The 22,557-nt window shown below is 42.2% G+C and overlaps 1 protein-coding gene across 8 annotated transcripts in view; it reads right to left on the reverse strand.

The window, feature by feature from the left end:
- Shal (potassium voltage-gated channel protein Shal) overlaps positions 1–22,557 on the reverse strand; it is a 93,747-nt gene that overhangs the window by 10,904 nt on the left and 60,286 nt on the right. For 2 of the 8 annotated variants that reach the window (XM_086911539.1, XM_086911540.1), the window contains exons 4-5: positions 17,449–17,601; positions 1,360–1,443 (exon numbers count right to left, since the gene is read on the reverse strand). In XM_086911539.1, coding sequence (XP_086767665.1) covers positions 1,360–1,443; positions 17,449–17,601 — 237 coding nt within the window. Of the gene's footprint in view, positions 1–1,359; positions 1,444–1,526; positions 3,146–7,425; positions 7,477–10,318; positions 10,540–17,448; positions 17,602–22,557 lie in introns of those variants that run through there. The other 6 variants (XM_086911541.1, XM_086911543.1, XM_086911544.1 and 3 more) reach the window with 6 other exon arrangements.

Raw genomic sequence — 22,557 nt, forward strand, 5'->3', positions numbered from 1 at the left:
GGATTAAGGATGGATGAAGGGATGAAGGAGGACGAAGATACGCTTGTTCTATTTGGATGCAGGCGTTTTTTTGAACGAAGAAGCGTAGTAGCTGGATACCTGGATAGAGAGATGCATGAATCAGAAAGCCAGATCAAGAGTCAGCCGCAACGCACGACGAGGTTGTCGAGTGGGCGCCATGCCAAAAGGTGGAAGGATGATTCTCGCGAAAGAAAGGGAAAGTAAGAAAAAGTAAACCAAGACCGTAAGGTGAGGAAAATCCGTGGATGCGTGAAAAAGCAAAGGGGAATCGGAATAAAATTCCCTTTCGAAAGCGAGGGGGAACGAAAATGAAAGTTTTTCTTTTTTTTCCAAGAAAGATCCAAGTTGTTTCACGATCGAAAGAAAAATGATGACAGAAGATGAATATTATCGGAAATCTACGTGATGTGTGTTGAGCGCGTGATTCGAGATACGTTGTTAAACACGATAGAGTAGAGAGGGAACAATAGAAAGAAGAGAAGATGCGATGGGGAAGAAGCGAAAGGTGGCAGGTGGTAGTAAAACGTATCTCGGGGAAAGCAGACACCCAGAAGCCAATCCAAGGATCAGCCACGCGACACGATATAATTCTCGACCACCAAGGGGATGCATGGGGAGGCCTTCGTGTGTCCTTCGTCCTGATCCTTCCTTCGAAGGACAAGAAAAGCTGCCTCATATTCTCCCAACGGCCATACACTGATATATATATATATATTTATATATATGTATATACACATATATGTATATAAATATATATATATATATATATAGATCTTACACACACATTTGATAAACATCGTGGAAGATTGCACACGCGCCCGCGATCCCACGCGCTCGTGGCACAGCGTGTAATGCGCGTGCTTGTATACGACGTATAAATTCAACCATTTTCATCCCTTCATCATGACTCTTATCTATTTATTTACTTAGGAACCGAAGTTCGGAATTTTCGTGAATAGAATAGAAAATCTTTCGTGCCGGTTCAATTCAAAGATTGAAGGATATCTCTGAAGAGATATTTACGTGTGTGATATAAATCCCTTATCTCTTTTCTAATTCTTTCTGTTTTACTTTTTCTCTTTTCTTTTCTTTTTTTTTCTCTCTCTCTCTGGAAAAATGGAAACCGTACTATTATGCTTTTTTTCTTTTTTTTTTTTTTCCGTTATAAATCTTCATTTTACATTTCCGGTATACAAGCGAGGACGCATTACCCGCGAGGGACGCGTGAATCGCGCGAAGCGCGCGCACAAAAGCAACGAAACGATATAACATAGTATGTAATGTACATCGATTATCATCGTATCCAAAACGGTTTTCAGGTAACACGGTTTTCTTTACCTTTTTCCGCACTTGTATACGGTCTTCATATACGAGCACCACTCTATCCTTGCTCTCGTTCGAGGTGAGCTGATAAGACAAGCTCTAAATATGGACGTGCGATATTTTTCAGCGGCCATCGTTCAAAATATGTCACGAGATATATATATATATATATTGCGTGTATATTTTTTTTTTGTTTTTCATTTTTATTTAGTTTCGTTTCGAATCATTTTTTTTTAATTCATCGATCACGATATATATATTTTTTTTCGTTTTCGTTTCCATCATCGAATTCGTTAGTAGTTTGTTTCCGTCATCATTTGTCAATTTATTGTTGTTGTTGTTATTGTTATTATTATTTTTAATTTCGTCCAACGTGAAGATTTCCAACGTGAAAGAGAGGAAAAAGAAGAGAGAGAGCGCGCGAGAGAGATCCATTGGATGATCCATAGGATTCATTGGATGAGTTTCGCACGAGTTTTTTTTTTTTTGGACGAATTGTTTATTCGATGTTTATTATTAGTAGTAGTGGTGGTGGTAGTATTATTAGTATTATTCCGTGATTCGTTAAAAATTCGTTTTTTTTTTTTGTTCCATCGTTGTGGAAGAACGACTCGGATGTGAAGAAAGAGGATGTGAACAGAGAAAGATGCCGATTCGTAGGAGATGAGGGACGATTTAATTTTTCATGGTGATGGCCGGTGGAGGCGATGACGCCCGGTGATGACGATGACGATGACGATGATTGGCGGACGATGCGACGTCATCGTTGGTCGTCCAGCGGTTCCACGTGGATCGCACAGTTGTCGGGGTGGTGGTGGTGGTGGTGGTGGTGGTGGTGGTGGTGGTGGTGGTGGTGGTGGTAGTGGTGGTGGTGGTGGTGGTCGGTCGTCGATGAACGGGTGGAGGCACGGAAATGAGGAAATAGAAGAATTTGATTGATTTACATATCTGTGTACTTTTTTTTAGAATCACTATGTGTGTCTTGTGTCAATTATTTCATTTTGTTTTATTATTATTATCATTATTATTATTATTGTTATTTTATTTTCTATTTTCGACACACGTGTTCGCGCGTGTGTGTTTTCATTTCATCTTATATCCATCGTCTTACTTTTTTTTTCTTTTTTTTTTTTTGCGTTCGTTACAACAATTTTCCTGAATTTCTGTGAAAATTCATCTCGTTCGAGTGTTCTCTACGAGCGTGGACCGACTACTCGAAATTTTTATCCGTATACATATAACAAATACGTGTCGTGTATTCTCGTCGTGTTACCTTTCCTTCGCTAAACGCTCGGCCATTCGACCGATTCAAATCGTTATATTCGAGTCGTTATTTCTGATCGTTTCGATTTTATATCGGCCGTTTTCGAGATCCGTTTGTTCTTTCTATCTTTATTTTTTTTTTTATATATATATACTTTTTATTATTATTATTATTATTACTGTTACTATTATTATTATTACTATTATTATTATTATTATTATTTATTACTTTTCTCTCGATTATTTATTCTGCTCTATTTTTCTGCTGCTATTTTCATTTTATTATTATTTGCCTCGGGTTTTTTAATGGGTTTTTAATAGTTTCTTTTCTTTCTTTTCTTTTTCTTTCCTTTTTTTCTTTTTCTCTTTTTTTTTTTTTTTCTTTTCTAACTAGAACTGGCTAAGAAACACGGGTCAGGCGAAACGCTCAGAACGAGGCCTCGACGAGGTAAGTCCCGTCCATCGCAGCCCCGGTCTGCCCCCCTTGGGCACCCGTTACTTGGGCCCTTGTCGCCGGGATGTACTGACTGTACGCCTGCTGAAATCCACACCACAAGCACACACTACATTGTTGCACGCTAGGCTCACCTACCCTACCTAGTCTGTTTCTACATGGACCATCTACCATCTTTTTAATCTCTCTATTTATGACACGGTGGGAGGAAAAAGAGAGAGAGAGAAAAAAAAAAAAAAAAAAAAAGAACGAGGTGTGTGCACGACGACGATGATACGATCGGGACGTGATTCTTTTCTCATTCTTTCTCCCTCTCCCCCCCCCCCTCCCCCCGCAAACGGAAAAATTTCTCAATTCCGTTTGTCAATTTTCTTTTGGAAATTGTGCGGTTTTCTTTCGTCGAAAGAGGATTTAGGGGGGGGAGGGGGGAAGGGGGGGGGGAATTATTCGACAAATCGATCAACCAAACGGATCTAACTATATCTCGCGCTACATCCTCTACACACGTTCCCTTTGCAACTATCCCTAATCCTAGATCTATAAACACGAAGAATCGCCACTTCGAAGGGTCGACAGCTCTCGAAGGGTCGACGAAAGAGGCCTTAAAAAAAGTATCCATCTATGGTGTACGTTGGTAAACTTCCCCCCTCCCCCCTCCCCTCGACAGTGCGTCGTTTCTCCTGTCGTTCTCGACCGAGTTCTGTCTCGTTCTGCGTCCCCTTCCTTTTACCTAAGTGCTTTAAGTCTAAGGATTCGACTAACGCTCTAAGAGCTTTAGATCTCCCTCTACCTACCTAGATCTATCATCGATCATCCCCTGTCCGTTGTCGGTGGAACGGTGTCGCGAGAACCACTTCGCAACCCGTTCAAACTAACGGAACGGACTTAATCGCCGGGTTTAATTAAATTTAATTAGCCCGTGTTCAACACCCGACCCGACTGCCGATTTCCCGAAACTGTCCCGTTTAACGGACGCGCTTCCGGTTTCGTGTTGGGTGGAAAATCGACGACCGTGCGTGTAAAATCATCATTATCACGATACGAATTTTAATTGGACAAAAGGGAAAAGCGAAAAGAGGGTCGAAATAATCGGATCGAATCGAATCGAATGTTTGTCGAATTGGATCGCGCTTGTCGGGTTGGGTCGTGTGCGTATCGATTTTTTGCGATCAATCAATCTGTATTTTGAAATTTGTGTGAAATGTAAATATTCGTATTTTCCGGGTGCGCAGATTTTCATTTCTTCTTTCTTCGTTCCAATTTAATAAGCACGAAGGGGAAATAAATCTCGCGAATTGAAACTTTTGGAGAAGAATATTGAATCGAACGAATATCTCAATCATATTTTCTATCACGTTTCGAGAAAAAGAATCTGTATTAATTTCCAAAAAAAAATATCTCCTTCACCAACGAATTTATCGCGATCACGTCGACGTTGTTCCATTCGTAATTTTCCCATCAACCCGATATGTATTTATATATATATATATAAATTTCCGATCGAAAGAACTTTCTCCTTTTTTTCGGTAAATCTCCCTTTGCAAAAAAGGAGAGAAAAAAAGTAAGACGTTTGAGGAACGAAAGGTAACATAGATAGATTTCTCTCTCCATCTTCGCGATCGATCGAAGTAAAGTTAAAAGTGTATTACAAAATCTTGTAACTGTAAAAATCTCGTTTCACTGAAAGAAAACACAGAATAATTAGAGGATAATTGTGGGGAAAAAAAAAAAAAAAAAAAACCAGTAACCAAGAAGGGTTCGTTCGAGTCGATCGAGGGTCAAAAACAAGAGACAATAAATTCTTGATTATCATGCAACTTGTCGCGTCCTCGAGCGCTCGCTAATTAATCGGTCGCGAGTTCAACGACACGAGGGTCGTCGGTGGGGCAAGACAGGAGGAGGAGTGGAAGAGTGGGACGAGCGAACGAGTATTCCCATCGTTCCCTCGTCGTTCGAAAAGGAAAAAGAAAAGGGGAAGGGGAGGAATGGTTTTTCGAAGGGGGGCAACGACGTTCGAACGGCTCGCGAAATCGTGTCTGATAAAGATACGGTTCGTGAAGAAGGTTACGCATTCAAACAATCCAAGAAACAAGAGAGGCAATAATAACGTAACGCAATGCGATGAGGGTGGTGGGGTAAGTGGAGGATAAGTGTGCCAAGAGAACGAAGAAGAAGAAGAAGAAGAAGAAGAAACATTGTAAGTAATCGATCAATAAAGTTAATAACAACATTTCCCAACAATGTAATGCTAATCTGAAACTAGCAGGCTTTTGGTATCGGGGGTGGCGATCAAGAGAAAAACGAAAAACAAAAAAGAGAAAAAAAGAGAAACAAAAACGAAAAAGAGACAGACAAGAGTAGTAAGATATATAACAGAGTTCCTTTTTTTTTTTTTTTTTTTTTTTTTGTGGTTAAATTAAGGGTCTTACCTTAAACGGACGAGAACTGTTTCTACGGGACGAACCACACACAACAGGGTGCCGACAGTGTGTTTTATGTTACAAAATGTACAGACATATTTACATATATCGTGAAATTACGCGTGAAATTACGATTTCTCGACGATTACGAGAAATGGAATGGAATGGCGAAAAAAAATTAAGGGGAGGGGCCATGAGATCAAGCTATCGATCAATCTCGAAACGAAATTGATTTCTCGTTTGTATATATCGATTTACACATCGTGATTGCCAATCGATCGCTCGCGTACGGTCTTTTACGTGACAATGAGAATCGCGATGAATTCGGCGCGAACGCGTCACGGATATTCTTACGTGATGGTCGAAAATAAGGCAAACATCTCGACATTTTCTTCCCTTCCGTGAAGCGTTGCTCGACTACTTTGCATACATCGCATTACCGATTTCTACCGATTTTCAATTTTACGTACAAACTCGTAAAAATTGGCACACGAACAAAGGCAGCAGCCTGCCTCGTCGCTACGTTTACAGCCGGTTCATCCGTCCGCCCACTTACCTGTTGAACGATAATTAATATGAACGTTGTTGAAAGGCCCGCGACGACATTGGATGCGAATCACGGAGGAGAGGAAGGGCAGGCCGCTTCATAATTATCGATCGATGATTTGACAATAATTACCAAGCTTCTTCTCTCCTCGATCTTCTCCTCGATCCTCCGTGCGGAGGATTCTTCAATCTTTTTCTCTTACTTTTTCCTTTCACCTTCTTCGCCACCACCGGCTGTAATCGAGGCGAGCCGACAGGCTGACCGGTTTCTAATTAATTTTCTTGCAACAATCGGGTCTCGAAACAATCGAGAGGGGGGATGATTGATGTACGTATGCGGCCCACGAGGAGATTTCCGAATTTCCCCAATCCCTGACACTCGTTCACGGAACGAGGCGAGAAACGAGATGATTTATTATCGTCGTGGGCCCGTTGTTCCTTCTTTCGTTTCGAGCGAGGAAAATCGATCAGAAGGGCTTCTGTGTGGCGGCTTCCAAACGACACAGACATCTCTCTCTCTCTCTCTCTCTCCTCCCCAACGTGATATTTCGAATATTTCGTGTTTACTCGATTTTTAGCCGATAATTTTGCCGAAAATTTTGATACATTTGATAGAGAAAGAGACAAGATGCCTGTATCGGGTCGAGATGCCCTCTCCTCCTCATTCTACGAATTTTCCTTTCCCCGCGCGGGGAAATACTCTCGCTTCGTACCCTTGATCGGATTAAAAACATACACAAAGTAACAATGATCCACGCACAATTATATACAATATATATTTAATCGAACCAGCTATATGGTATATATAGTGTGTCATATAGTGTGTATATAACGGACCAATCGGTTTCTAATAACGATTAAGTGGGGCAAAAATTGGGGTGGAGGGGAGAGGAGCAGTGATCAACATCAACGGCGTGAAAATGTAGGTCGAGGGGCTCGAAAATGGTGAGGGGTGGCGTAATTTTACGAATTTCGATCGTATCTTGACGATCCCATTCCCTTCTCCTCTCTTTCTCGAAGAAGGAAAAATCAAATTCTAGCCTGAAATGATTGATCCATCTTTCACGAGACAGAGAGAGAAACGAAAGTATACAGAAAAGAGATGATATCGCACAACAAGCAACGCACCTCAGCATATTTCGACCCACGACCCACGATTTCCATGGATTCCAATTATTCGGGGATCGAAAAATTTTCATCGATCGTTTAATTCTCTCGATAAATCGAAGACGTGTGGTTTGTTTTCGAGGAGGTGGTGGAACACGGATGTGAGGTGGTGGATAAAACTCGACTGGTTGGTAGAAGTGTCGAAAAGATGGTGCTCGTTACTGGGCCGACGTTAAAAAGTGAATTGACGGAGCTTTTCAGACGGACACTTAAGATTCAATTTTATCTTGCCTGGCTGATCTGAAGTGGATGCTCCACTACAGGCTCCCGGTGTTCCTTCGGCTATGCATTATTCATGAAAGCAACTCGTGTTATATATTATAATACGCATTATTATTGGGGCAATTAATTTCGACGCGCTCGGTGACAATTTATTTAATTTATTCTTTCTTTTCCCTTTCTTTTTCTTTTCTTTTTCTCTCTTTTATTTCCTCGCCTTCTCCACCAGGCAACGCGCCATACAACGAAAGCGAGATAACGAGCCATTGGAGGAGCACAGGAGTCGGAAAGTTTGGAAAAATCGACGATTTTTTATTTTTTTTTTTTTTTTTTTCTCCCGAATCTCGTCGTTCTTTCCGAGGAAGCTCGTTCGTTCGAAATTCTTTGTGAAGGGAATCTTAGAATCGTCGTTCAACAACGGGTATTGCGAACGGTTAAAGCGATCTTGGACAATCTCGAGAGTAAGAAATGTATTCCCTGATTGGAATAAATATATATATATATATATCTATTTAGCTTAGAGTTAAAACGTTTCTGGGACGAAGAATCGAAACACGTGGCGTTGTTCGTTATAGATCTTCTCTGGCACGGTTTATTATTACTAATGGCAGCGATGGTGGAAAGACGTGTTCGCGCTTGGCAACACGTTGTATCAATTAGTTTCTGTCCAAGGAGGAAGAGTTTGAGGGTAATTAGCATCGGCGTTATCCGATTTTGCATTTAATGAATAGAAACGAAAGCAAGAGGAACCTTAATTACCACTGTATGACACACGTATCTCGCACAATAATTCGTATTAATATTTGGGGATGTGTTTGTCAACGTGTGACGAGAATTTCTTCGATGTTTAACAAAGTTTCGATCCCTAAGAAAATGATATATCGTGAAATTGTATCTTATTCCTGAAAATCTTCAGGAAGGAACGTTGGGAGTCAGACTCGAAGGATATTCTCGTATGCATGAACAAAGGGATCAAGGAAAACTGCCTATCGAGATTTAACGACAATCTATGACAGAAGTTGAAATTATACACGTTCGAGGAAACAAAAATATTTATCTCTATTCCATTAATCAATCGATTCGCCTCGGCTGGATGGATGGATGGATTTCACGTGTTTCCTTCAAAGAAGAAGAAGAAGAAGAAGAAGAAGAAAAGAAGAAAGACAGAATAGATTAATCAACGCGTACAAAGACACGTTTCGTACGAAACGTTGTTCGAACGAGAAAAAGGAATCGCAAAGTTGGCGGATCAAGAAACGGATTTGCATAGTACGAAGTAACGAAGCGTGACACTTGGACAAAAAGCGAAGATTAGGTAACACGCGTGGGTCGATAAACGAGGACAAAGACGGGGGATGAGTAAAATTAGTGCGAGAGAATAGACACAGAGTGTAGAATAAACGACGAAAAGGAAGGAATGATATTAAAATGTTGGAAACAATTGAGCATAATAATCGAGGTAAGAAAAAATAGTATCGAATAGGTACGCGTATTTAATGAAACGATAATTTCTTTATAAGAAAAAAAAAAAAAAAAAAAGAAATGAATCGAACTTTTAATTATTTGAACGCAAAATTTGGATTCTTTCGTGCAAAGTAGATGAGTTTGAAGAACGAAGCGAATTATCCACTTAAAAAGAATCTCCCTATATTTTAATATCGCGCAAATTTCGCGCGAATAAAAATCCTCGGGTATAATATAAATATTCATTCTGCGTATCCCTATGTATAAGCAGTGGAAGTTTAAACGTCTTAAAGATAATTCCAACGAGAAGAGACAAGATAATAATAATAATAATAATAACAAATTTTCTAATTTCCTCGTCAAAAAAAAAAAAAAAGAAAAAGAAGAAATAAAAGAACGAAGCAATTTCCATTTTATCGTGAAACACGCGATCCTTTTTTCTTCTCTCCCTTTTCTCTCTCTTTTTTTTCTTTCACCACTCGTCGTCCATTGTGAACCAGCCACGCGACGCACTAAAACACGCGACGACGCGCGCCCAAGTGCGACCGTTCCGTGGAAATAAAAAAAAAAAAAGGACTCGACGACGACGACGTTGGAGCACGAAAAAAGGAGGAGGAGGAGGAGGAGGAGGAAGGTTGACACGTGCAAGAAAAATTCAGCTCGAGAAACTTTGCCGGTGTACCGGTGAACGGCGTCAAAAGTCCCGGGGGAAATGTTCTTCGGGAGATTTTTGTCGTTAAGCCTTCCGGAGGGGGGGGGGAGGAAGGAAGCCTCCAAGTCGACGAAAATTGATCCACAGATCTTGGTGGCAAAACTAAGAGGAGAGGGGGAATCGACTGCGCGTTTACGCTATCCTCGGAGGTGATTTAAAAGAAAAGAAAAATGTATCCAATATTAAAAATTGTCCTCGAAAAGTCTTGGTGAATGTCGCGACGAGGATATTGGAATTCCATTGGACAATATTTCGATTTCTGGAAACAAGTGTTTACGAACAACGAAGGTGAGAAGGTGCAAGAAAGTGTGAAGAAGCGCAAGTGTGACAACGAAATTTTGTGCTCCACGGATAATCAGTACATTGTCCAAGAACGAGATTCGATCCTTTCGATTTCATCTCTATTATTCTCACATTCGACATTTTTTCACAATATTCCTTAACGAGTCGCATTACGATTAAAAGAGATCCCCTTTTAAGCTTATCGATCCACTTTTCTGTTTAAGAATGCAAAAAAATGGCAAAGAAAAGAGTATAAATCGATCGCGTCATCTTTCCTCCGGCAAATACTGGATGATCGAACGATCGTCGGACAAGGTACGTGTCAAACGACGAAGCTCAGCAGGGGTGCCTTTCCTCCTTCCAGCGGAAATGCTCGAATGAGAGACCTCGAACCCTTGAACACGCGCTTATATACACGTATTCTCACAAGAAAACGCGTGTATATACCTACTGTCCCCTCTAAGGCCAAGGCCGGTTGTCGTACAATTTTCTAGTCGATAACCGTGCAAGGATGACTCGTGTACAACGAATATCCATAATCGGTTGTTTCAACTCGTTCGAAGTAAGGAAAGCATTTTCCTTGAATCCGTTTCAGAACTTGTGTCCCGAGACGCGAGATTCGTCCCCAACGTGTGCTGAACCTCGAGCGTGATCCGTGTGTCGCCCACCTGCGATGCAATTTGAAGATCGAGGAGAATAACTCTTCTTTACATCGTCTAATATCGATAATAAATTCGTATTAAATTCGAAAGAAGGGAAGAAAGATCCGTGCGCTCTTCCTGACGTTAAATAAACGGACGGGTCGTTGAAAAGTCGAAGATTCGATCGGAGTTGGAGTAAGATCTTTCTCTTTTTTCTTCTCTCGAGTTTCTTCTTTCGAAATTTCCCTTCCTTCGCGAATGTGGGTATTTCGAGTTCCAATCGTTACTTTCTCGATTTCTCGGTTTAAATTTTTGTTCACAATCAGAGAAATACTTGTTTGGGGAATGGGTGGAAAGGACGCGGAAGATTAAAAAATCTCAATCTCTTTATTTCCTTTCAGACATATCGCCTCGTCAAAGGATCTCCCCGATTCCTTTCCTTCTTTCTTTCTTTCTCGGAAGAGAGAAGCGTCGCGTAATCGTGACAAGATGGTTGGAATGTGTGGATCTTAAGGATCTTACTTAAAAATCGTATCTCATCCTCGGCTCGATCAAAGGACTGGGCACTGGGAAAAAAAAAGGTCTACGAAAATCGAGAGAGAGGATCCGATTCCTCTCTTATTTGTCACTTATTTGAAGAGGTAACTCTCCAGAGTTACAAATTTCTTTCTCTAAATATATTCCATGGTTTCGAACGCGTGGACATATGTCCTTGAGAAAATTTCCACGTGCAACCTCGTCCGCTATACTTTCCGAATATCCGAATAACCGTTTCGCGGCTCGTGACAAACGTTTCTTCTATCAATCGAACGATTCTGGTCAAATGTTGTCGCGGCTCGTAAGTTTGAAACTCGTCTGCGCGATCTAAAGTGTTGCAATATCGAGTTCGAGCGATTCGAGGAAGATGGTGGAAAATGAAAATGGTGGAGAAGAGTATTACGAATATTATTTTGATTGAGAGGAGGACGGTTTCTGTGTCGACGCTTTGGAAAGTTTATTCGAGTAACTCGCTCGCTCGACGATACCGGAAACAGTTCAATCTTTACAGCACAACGGACGAGGATTCGTTAAATTGTTCGATTAAGAGAATGATAAAAACGAAGGAAAAACGTTACACAAATTTGCACGCATCCAACAACGACTCGCCGCTCAAACAGATTTATTCGGATTAATTAATAGAAAATGGACGACAACCCTTAATTGATCGTGGAATGGCCGAGGATTGGGCTTCAAACGGTACTCGAGATCGGCACTCGGATCCGGCTTGCTGTAGATACGAACGAGATCGGGGATGGTGCGAATTTATGTCGCTAATTTAGGAATCGATCGATAAATCTCTCGGCTGGAAATATTTACACGATTATTCCCAGCCGTGAATCACCATTATTAAAACGAACCGTTCGATATCATCGAATCTGTATAACGCGATTATTAAATACGTTTCCACGAATTATGCTCGACCAATTTCGATTGTAAGAAAGAAAAGAAAAAAAAAAGAGAGAAAAATTCTACCTCCGTTCTGAATTCTCCATTTCACGAGAGGGAGGGTTGTCGTTTCTTTTTATCAGGAGAGAGTATCGAGGAAAATTGGAGCTCGTTGGAAAAGAATTACAATTACAAGCGAAAAGAGTTGATAGCACGCGCAATTTAACACGCGGACAAGCAAGCCGGATCCCAATGCAAACCCAAACGAAGGGTGTTCGCGATCAACCATTCTCTCGCGATCGAATGATCGATCGACCCGCCTCCTCTCCTATAATACACCTCCGTATAATAGCTAATACGTAATCTCGAGTTGCGATTTCTCTCCCTATCTACGAGAAAAGAACGTTGGTTTTTTCTCTCTCCTTAAAGACTAATAATTTCTCTTTCTAGGGCCGAAAGCTCGCACCTTTGGTCTCGAACCTGCTGCTGCTCAAATCCGCATTGTAACACGTATAACATTATCTAGAACCTAGATACACGTGGCACACCACGTGTGTCCACGATCGAACGCGCGATTAATCGAAGAAGTAACGCGTTCGAAAGATCGAACAACGCACGACACTCGATACGAAGGTCGAGGATACGAAACAAGGCCAAGGGAACGAAATTGATCGGAGAGAACGAGCTTCGTTCGTCTCCGTTTTTTCGTTTCGCGCGAATCCCATTTCCACGCGTTCATTATATGCAATTTGATTTGGTCGCCGGCTTTATCCAATTCCCCCGTCGAACTGGATAAAGGGAAAAAAAAGAATAGTGGGACACTCTATACGATTATATATATATATATACCCGAGAACGAAACAACGCGTGCGAGAAGAGATTTTGTTTCCCCCCCTCTCTTCTTTTCTCTTTTTCGTCCGTCGTCTTCGACCGACACGCGGTGTTCGCCCGGGACGAATATCACTTCCGCTCCGGTGTCTTCCACACCGCGAATGCTTCAGCGTCGTCTCGTGGAACTTGATGGACATTCGGGCAGAGTTATATGTAATTAGAAGGGGGGAGGGCAGGCAGGGCTTGTTTTGATGATCAATTTGTGCGATCGGACGAGAAGAAGGCGGGCACGAGCTCGGGCAGGATTCGTTTATTCGACTTCCAGAGTTTTGTTTTTTTTTTTTCTCTCTCTCCTTTTTTTCTCTTCTTTTCTCTCAATCTAAAAATGGAAGACGTAGGATAGGGCTGACGAGCGGCGAAGCTCGACCTAGAAGACGGGGAAGACGATTCAATTCTGGATATACCCCTGTCGTTTCCTCCTATTCGACCGAGCAACGATATATACGGGATATTATCCCATTGGCTACGTATTGGCTCGAGATCTCATCTTTCTCACGTAGAATTTTATCGAGAGGATACGAATATCGTTTCCCATCGAGCTGGAAGACATCGTCGAATTTCTTTTCCAAGATTTCGTCAACTCGAAGAGAAAGAGTTTCGCCGTTACGTGTTATGGATAATTTCGAGCGAGGGGTGAAATTTCGAGGAGTCGTCCCGCGTACACAACACGGCAGGAACACATTTGTTGGGCGGTTGACGGCTCGCCACCCGTCTTCCCTCTCCGCATATGAATCTTATCATTGATTTAAAGCCATCGTGGAACAAAGATCATTCGTATACACGGCGTGACACGTAGTCTGTCGTGTCCTCGATCAACTCATCTACGCGCGCGATAAGTTAATTCGAATCGTCCCTCACGAAACGAAATTTTCGCCGACAATTGAATCAAATCGAATTCCTTGACGATTTTTCCGCAAAGAGGCCGTGCATAATAATAACTTCCTCTCTCGTATATATTTTTCGTCGAGGAAATTATTATTCGTGATGGTGCGCGTCATCGTGGAACAGGAAATTTCCATATCGCGTCATCCACGTGAAATGAACGCGCGTTAAGTTGAAATCCAGCCGAGCTTCTGTTATCTGAACTGGTGCCAAGCGTCAATTATACGAACATCTGTTATGAATGGAAACAAAGACGTAACACCGGCGCTGCACCGAAAAAGCGATGTTCTAGCGAGCGATTATTAAACGTTTGGAGGACGAAAAGTGGCAACGATCTCTCAACGACGATCAAAAATTAATTAACGCTCTTGCGTTTAATTCGATCGGTTTAAAATCCTTCCACCACGTCTACGAACGAGAACCCCCAACGATTATTCCAACGAAAAAAAGGATAATCGATGGACGATTTGTATGTACAAATGCTTGTGCAAATGGGAAAATTCTCTCTTCCTCTTCAGAGATGAAAAGAAACCTCTTCCAATCGGATGGAAATTATCGAAAGAAAATATCAAACAAAAGGTGAGAGAGAGAGACTTTAATCGATCTCTCGAGATTCAATCTGAAGAATTAACGGGCGAATCAATGGGCGAATTAACGCGCTCGAAGTTGCGAAAGGAAGCTCGAGTAGGAAAGAAGTGGCTTAATGCAACTTGGATGAACTTTTTCGACCCGGTCGTCTATCCACGGTTTTCGATTTCGATAAATGACGACGACGCGTCCTATTAAATAAATTTCACGATCGTTCAAGACGCGACTATTGGAAGCTTATCGATATATATATCGAGAATAAAGGAAGGATTAACACGGCGGAATTGGAATGGAACGGAAGTGGTATGGGCCGAAAGAAAAATGGAGAGTTCGTTCGAGGGAGAGGAACGACACTTAATGGGGTTCCGATAGGGTCTCGTAGATCTGCCAGCATCCGACAGACCGTCATTCATCACTTCTCATTTTCCCTCGTTAACTCGTCGATTCTACATTCTACGAGTCGCTCATCTACCGAGTCCAACTACCACGCCGTTTCTTTTCTCGAACGACGATTACATTCGACGACTGTTTACACTTATTTACTTTCTACGCGTTGAAAAAAAGAAAGAGAAAAATCCAAAAAGAGAGATTTCGAGCCAAACGTTTGTTCGCGCCTCGGTCTCCTTTTCAACTGATGATACTCTCCTCTCCTCGAGAGAAGTGTCATCGTTGAGCGAGATAAACTCGTGGACGTTCTCACAGCGATGGGACTTGCTTTGGCGAGAATCTACTACTCTGCCTGCTTCGAGGGACGAGAAAAGAGAGAGAGAGAGAGAGAGAGAGAGAGAGAGAGAGAGAGAGAGAGAGAGAGAGAGAGTGAGATTCGTGAAAAGGCCGCTCGACTGAAAGAGGTAATTCCTAGAGGAAGGTTCTCTCGATCTACGAGATTCTCTAAGAGAGATCTAGTGATTTCGATTAAGGGAGGGGGCGCGCCATGCTCGTCGATTCAAAATTATCCAGCAACGGGACAAACACGGCGAACCTTTCCCCCTCTCCTCGATACTATTCGCTACGACATCGATTTAGAATTATTCGCCACCGAATAAGAGAGTGGATTAAGGCTAGAGCATAATTTTCAATTAGAATCGTTGGGAGAGGCCGATAACCAATATTGATCTAGTGATAATCGTTATAACTCTACGAAATGATCAGAGCCTCGATCGTCGAATGGTGTTCGAGAAAGAGGAGGGATGAAATCTTAACCTGATATGATATCCGACTGAGGAGTGGAACACGATTGAGGGAAGGAGCGGAAAACAACGGCCGCTCTCGAAAAATGTATCAATAGCAATCACAGAAGAAACGTATCACAAAGGAATGCCTCGAGAGATCCCGCCATCGCGCAGATTCTCTCCTTTCTTTCGATTCCAGCGCGGACATACACGATTCGATTCCCATCGAGGAAGGGAAAAAGATTGAAAAATCGGAAATCCAAACCCATCTTCGAAACGCTTCCTTTCCCTTCTCCCTCCCCTTTTTCGAAACAGTTTCGACACGTTACGAGCGGATTTTTGGAAGAGTTCCAAGAACGCGCCGCGTGCGTTCTATCCTTTTCATTTAATCCTTCTGTATCCATCACTCCTAGAAGACCACCACCATGACGACGACGTGGAAAAGCGGTTGTCGTCCATTCGAAGAGTTTCTCGTTTTACCGATCGTTGGTAAACGAGAAACCGATAAAACCGATCGTCTCGAAGGAAACGCGGCCATATGAAGATCGTATTCGAGGCGGATCTCTTCTTTCTCGGGAGAGGGAGAATCTGTGCGCGAGAGGAGGAATCTTCGACAAGCCCTCCTCCCCCCCCTCAGTGTTCGAAACGACACAGATTTATTTTAACCGTTATCAAATACGCGCCGAATAATCCGTGCGCGGATGGGGGATGATGATGATGATGATGATGATGATGAATTAGCGAGAATAGGGGAGGAAAAGAGAGAGAGCACACGGTTCGAAATTCGAACCCTCGTTGGCAGTGCTTGTGGGAGAGACTCTCTCCGTGGAGAGTCGTGTTTAACAACCGGGATTCGATGTCGACGATATTTCGTTGTCGCGCACACCTTTGATAGGATGATCCGTTACGTAATGCACTAACTTCATGTATACGTACAATACAATGTATGCATCCGGGTTGTTGTTGTTGGAATCGAGAAGGGGATGGTTTTGAAACCCGATCGAATCCCGGCAATTAATCTCCAAGCGACTCGTAATAATCTTAAAAATCGTGAAAACGATCGTCAGGATCCGCGATTGATCCAGTCTCTTTTCGAGGACATTTCGCCCTGGATCGGAACACAAACGTTATTTTTTTTTTTTTTTTTGATTTCTGAACCCGACTCTCATCCTCTGCTCGAGTCGTTCGATCGGGGATAAGATCGAAGATCGAGGTTCCGAGTTTGAGCTTCGTTATTATTATCGGCCAAGAATCATTCGAAACTGATCGAGGCAACGAGTCGTACGTTTACTCGTGTCGGATCGAAAATCGAAATTAGCGCCTTGTAGAGTCAGTCAGTTTCAAATCCCTCCAAGATATGGAACGTTCAGTCTTTCCACCGATCCTCGTAACCCTTGTTGTCGCCTCGAGATCGAGTGCGCCAACGAAGACACTATAATATCCATAAACATATATATATCTCCCTCCAAAAAAAAAAAAAAAAAAAAAAAAAACGAAATTCAAACCTCTCCAAATGCATCGAAACCTGATCCACCCACCGATCGATCCATCCAATAATCACCTCGTCCAAAATAAATTCTTGAAAGACGAAGCTGCCGCAACAACACCGACACAAACTCACCGCGAGAGAAACGAGGGTGCAGGGTACGGGATCGTGGTGGTGGTGGTGGTGGTGGTTGTGGTGGCGGTTGCAATCTCAAAGGGGCTGAAGGGGAACGAACGAATTCCTTCGATTGAGAATCGCTGTCCCGAGCCCGGCTCACACCCTTGTCTCGTTGTAGGGGCTGGAGGAGCTGGTGCCCTGGCGACGTTGCCGATCACTGTCACCGGGCACGTTAAACGCGACGTTCGGCACCGTGGTTGGGTCAACCGGCTGATAATGGGACTGCGCCGGCTGCGATTGGTGAGAGTGGGAGGAAGACGAGGGTGGGCCCTCGCTTATGGAGGTCGTCGAGGCGAGAATACGGCGACCGCGTACCTGGTAACGTTGGGGGTAGCAGCGGCCGCAGCAGGCGTGCAGCAGGCCGCCCCTCGAGGCAGTGCTGTGCGCGGGAGAAGTGAGGGGCGAGGGAGAGCCCGGCCTCTTCGGGGCACCGTTGTAGGGCACCTCCATCTCCACGAACTCGCGATCCTGAAACAGAAATCGTCCTCGTTGGTTAGTTTAAATTTTTATTTATTTTTATATATATATATAGGAGATTGGAGAGGAATCGAGAAGAATGGAATTGATTTTTCGTTCAGCGATATTATAACAGTTACTTCGAATATACCTTTCAAGTAATTGTAATTGGGAAAAATTTAAGGGGAAAAGAGGAAAGGGAAAAGGATATTCCAATGTTAGGGGTGAATACACCCCTGATGATAATATTATTTCGTTATATTCGTTATTATTGACTCGTGTACACTTATTTCAAATATTAATAATCGCGAGAGAGTTTGTGTAACGGATCGGATTGATATTATAATTCCTGACGCGTAGAAGGAAAATAGAAATCGAACAGTCTTGGTTATTTAATGTAGCGCCGCCACGTGAGTTTTTTTAGATCAAGGGTAGAACCTCGTCTAGGTCCACTTAGAGCTATAACATAACTCGCAACTGGTAAACCCTGCCACGCTGAGTGTATTATACAGCCTCGTAATTCATCGTCTAAAGTTTCTATCCCCTTGTTCTAACTTTTATAATTCACAATATACCATCGATATATCTCGTTACCTATAAATATTACACGCAAATTTTTAATATCATATTTCCTTTGTTTATGATTCCATTTTCTTTTTTTTTTTTTTTTTTCTTCTCTTTTAATAGAATATCAAAATCGATCAGGTAGATTTTTACGTTACATTGCACACATAGTTTACACACAGTAGTAACTTTGCACAAGGTTAATATACGAATTATACTTTCTAAATGTTTCATAAAGGAAATTAACTTGATAAACTCGATGAGAAGTTTTTCTTTTCTATTTTTCAACGGAATTAATCACGATATCGAATAAATTGTGCAGTAGATAGAGTATACGGCTAGTCAGACACGCTTCGACCCGAATAGATCCATTTTTGAAACGTGATACGTGATTTGAAAGTTAACTCGAGTGTCGGGAATATATATTTGAAAATAAAATGTTCGAAATTTATTTTCGAATAATTAGTTATTGTCGATTTTTCAACGGTTCAAAAATTTTTCATTAAATGATGACTATTTCACTTTTGAAAAAAAAGGGGGAAAAAGGGATACGAGATCAAGTCATTCGTCGAACAATTATTCTCGACGCAATATTCATTTCTCTCGAGAAATAGTTTCTCGAGAAAGTAATCGTTCCGAGTATTTACTTTCAAATATACTTTCCCTGCTCCCTTAAAACGTAGAATATCTTTTTAAAAGCGTCTAAAACGAAAGGGGATAAAAAAAAAAAACAGAAAGAGGAAGAGGGAAAAACACGTGCACCGAGGAAAAATAGTTCAAAGAGCAAAAGTGGTGAATACGTTGGCATTTTCGCAAGGGCAATTTCACCGGTTCCTATTGTTGTCGACTGAAGTTTGGTCCATCGGGTATTGCTAGAACTGCGTTGCAACTTGTTTCTCTTCTCGAATTACATAGCCCGAGGGAAAGCACGCGTTTATGCGAAAGGCTTATTGTTACAGTTGTGTTCACAGGATTTCGTCCATGGATCACTATGGAAATATTTATGCATTCCTACGCGATTCCTACCTCCAGACACATCCTAATTCTGTCCCCATTTTATCGATCTATTAATATAATTCCAAACGATATGAAATAAAGTGTACCATAAAACGAGTAATAGACGAGTAACAAAATTCTTATTTTCCTTTTTCTCTTAACCTTCTACAATAATATTTAAATCGTTGAAATCGATCGATCGATCGAATCGATTTCAACGAATCTCGAAGTTATTCTTAGAAGTTAGATTGAAAGAATCATTTCAAAGAAAAAAACCGTAGTAGCAAATCGCTTCAATCGCGTATCGATTTGTCCAAAGATCTCTTCTCATCGCGAATCTATCCGGATGCATCGCTCGGCATGCTCTATAAACGACTATAAATTTTTCTCTCGTTATTCCCGTTCCAATTTATCGACAATCGATCGATTAAAAGGGTGGGGAACGGGGGGAAAGGGTTAATCAACTTAAACCGAGCATCGATAATGTTGAACCGCAAAAATAGAGCGGCAAGCGGTTTCATAACGTCGAGGGGGATCGATCGAGGGGAGCTCTCGATGGAAAATCTATCGAGTGTTTAACCTTCGAGCTTCGAGAGAAGGGGAGAAGGGCCCTCCCCTCCCCCTCCAACTTTCCCCTAAAGTGGTTTTCCATGAGATGAGATTGCGTGACTGCTCCATTCCACGGGATCAAATCTTGCGCCCCGTGCACAGCTTGCAAGTGGCCGACTCTTCTCTCCCCCCCAACCGCGTTCGACCAAAGTTTTATCGATCTATTATATAACAGTCGAGAGATCAAGTAGGGCCAAGTGGGCCCTTCGATGCTCCTCTCGCCGAAAAGTCGGCGAAAATTCACTTTCCGCCCGATCCTCCTCCTCGCGAAAATCAATATTACCCGATAAATTTTTGACTCGAAAGATCCATCCGATGAATGGATAACGCGAAATGAAGAAAAAGTTTGTTGACGAGTTTTTGCGACGAATAGATCTTGGATATATAGATTGTTTCACATTTTTGTTCCAGCTATTCTTATCGATTCATAATTTTCGCTCGAGAAAAAGAAATCGATGCTGCTTCGACAAATGAAGAGACGAGAGAAGAGCGAAGAATTGAATCGTGATTTCTTTCCAACTAACTAAACCATCTTACTCGTGCCGTCCAGTTATTATTAATAACTAACAACAGTCAAAGTGTCTACGAATTTCGTTACGTTATCCACACACACACACACGTTCGAATACTTTCACCGCAAAACGTGATTGTCGATAAACTGATCTATCGACTAAACGAGCGATATAATTGCAATTGTGGAAAAGGAACGTCGTCTAACGTCGCGAAGTTTCGCGATGAGAAGCCAATCGCGTTTTTCAACACGTTTTCGCACGTACCGTTAGATAGAAATATTTTCATCGAAAGATTCATTCCGATATAATTATACGCATATTATAACGAAAAGAAAACGTTCGTTCCGATCTCTGAAAAATATTCCCTGCTTTGCCAATTGCGGAGAAAAGAAGATGGAGAAAAAAGAAAGAGACACCGCACAATCTCTTATCCTTCCGAGTCACTTTCTCAAAGTCTCTATCGTTTCCCGGATTAAACTCGTCCTTATCGTGTCGGAGAGCCTCTTATTTTCGTCCCCGCGAGCATCATCCAAGCGTGGAAATAAAACGAGCCACTCCTCCTCCCTCCTCTGCCGAATCGACAAAAAAGATATCTCTTTCATCCCTCCCCTATTATTTCTCACCACCGAGCATCCTCTTTCTCGGAAGATGGAATTCTACTCCCACAAACGGAAATCGAGATCGGATCTTCGATGGATGATGGACGAGTGGGATGGACGAATAACCGATCGAGCCAAAATAAGGCTGCTTTGGAGAGTTGCGATTTCTTTTTTTTCTTTTTTTTTTTTTTTTTTTCGTGCTCCACAAAAGCGAAGGAAGAGGGTTATCGATCAAGTCCGCCTCCGACGTCGTCTCGAATGATAACGTTTCGTGGACGGGAGACGTGTGTATGTTTCCACCAACTTTGTTTCAAAGCGACGACTTGGACGGTTTCTTTGTCACACACGGTAGTGGGGCAAGGATACGTGCTCCACTTTGATCAACGAACAAAAGGGGGCTGTGTGGCGCGCCGGTAATGCGCCGCTTTGTTCGATCAATCTTTCCTTGTGCCTTCACTTTAAGAAACAACGGATACAGAGCACACCTTCTCTCTCCTCTATTTGTTTCCGATTCCCTCCGACGAGTAAGTTGTAACAGGCGAGGCAAGAATTTGCTCGACTGACAAATCGACCAAGGCCGACGATTATTAACGGATTGGAAGAATATGATCCGTCGGACGAATGGAACGAGTGTGTTTAACGACACAAGGAGGAGGAACTTTTGGTTTCGCAGGCGGGGGGATTTAATTAATACGAGTAGTTGAGTGGAGGGGAAGGAAGTTTGAGTTTCTCAAGAAATATCCAACCGACTATCAATTCGTTCCACTTTCCAGTAGTCGAATGAATGTAAATTGCACTTTTATCCAACTGTTCGTTCGCAATTTTTCATTCCCTCTTTTAATTTTTTTCCTTCTCGCCAGATTTTTTGCGAATGAAAACGAAAACTTTTCAAAACTTTGACCCATTTTGATTCGAGCTTCGTTCGAGTATTGAATAATCATCACTGACAACGACAAAAATTAAATTTACGCGTGCCATCATTATCGATAAACGTTTTTTTTTTTTTTGCGTCTTGACGATCGCTGCTCTTTGTATTGTGAAGGAAAATAGAAAAGAGGAGATAACGATAATAATTTCACACGCTCGTTTCAACAATCCCAAATAATTTTCCTCGAGAGAAGTTGCGAATCTTAACGACAAAATAATCTCACGAATTCGAGCGAATTCTAATTCGATTCGACGCGATCGTTAATTCTGCCCCGATCGTGCGTATCTCCTCGTCGAGGAGAGGAAAATATACAACTCCATTCGTTCCGTACGCGTCGGAGAATAGGCGCGACGGAGCGTAGGCACGCGAGGAGGAAAAGAAATCGAGCAGCCTCTATAACCAGCCGATGTCGCTATTTCTGTTACGATGGATCGGTTATAAACGCAACTGACCTCTCCAAGATAGTGACGCGTGTCATGACACCGTTTTGCCCACCCAATTGCGTCTTCTCTGTTCAACGCAGCCATTGATCCAACCGGTGTACAGCTGCGAGCCGTTTAAATATAAATTAAACAAATTCCGCGCCGCGGCTTCGCCTCGTTTCCCGCGCACAATCGCGTTTAATGGATTGGAGCAACTCGCGCGTATCCCTCGATTGCGCCGATCGAGCCGATGGAATTTTCGCTTTCGCCTCCAATTCAATTTCCAAAGTTGGAAATTTCGCTTCGAAAAGAAAATAATACGGTGGTATGAATTACAA

This window comes from Apis florea, unplaced genomic scaffold (genome assembly GCF_048593485.1).
Source record: "Apis florea isolate Af1SG1 unplaced genomic scaffold, ASM4859348v1 contig_3325_pilon, whole genome shotgun sequence".
NCBI lineage: Eukaryota > Metazoa > Arthropoda > Insecta > Hymenoptera > Apidae > Apis > Apis florea.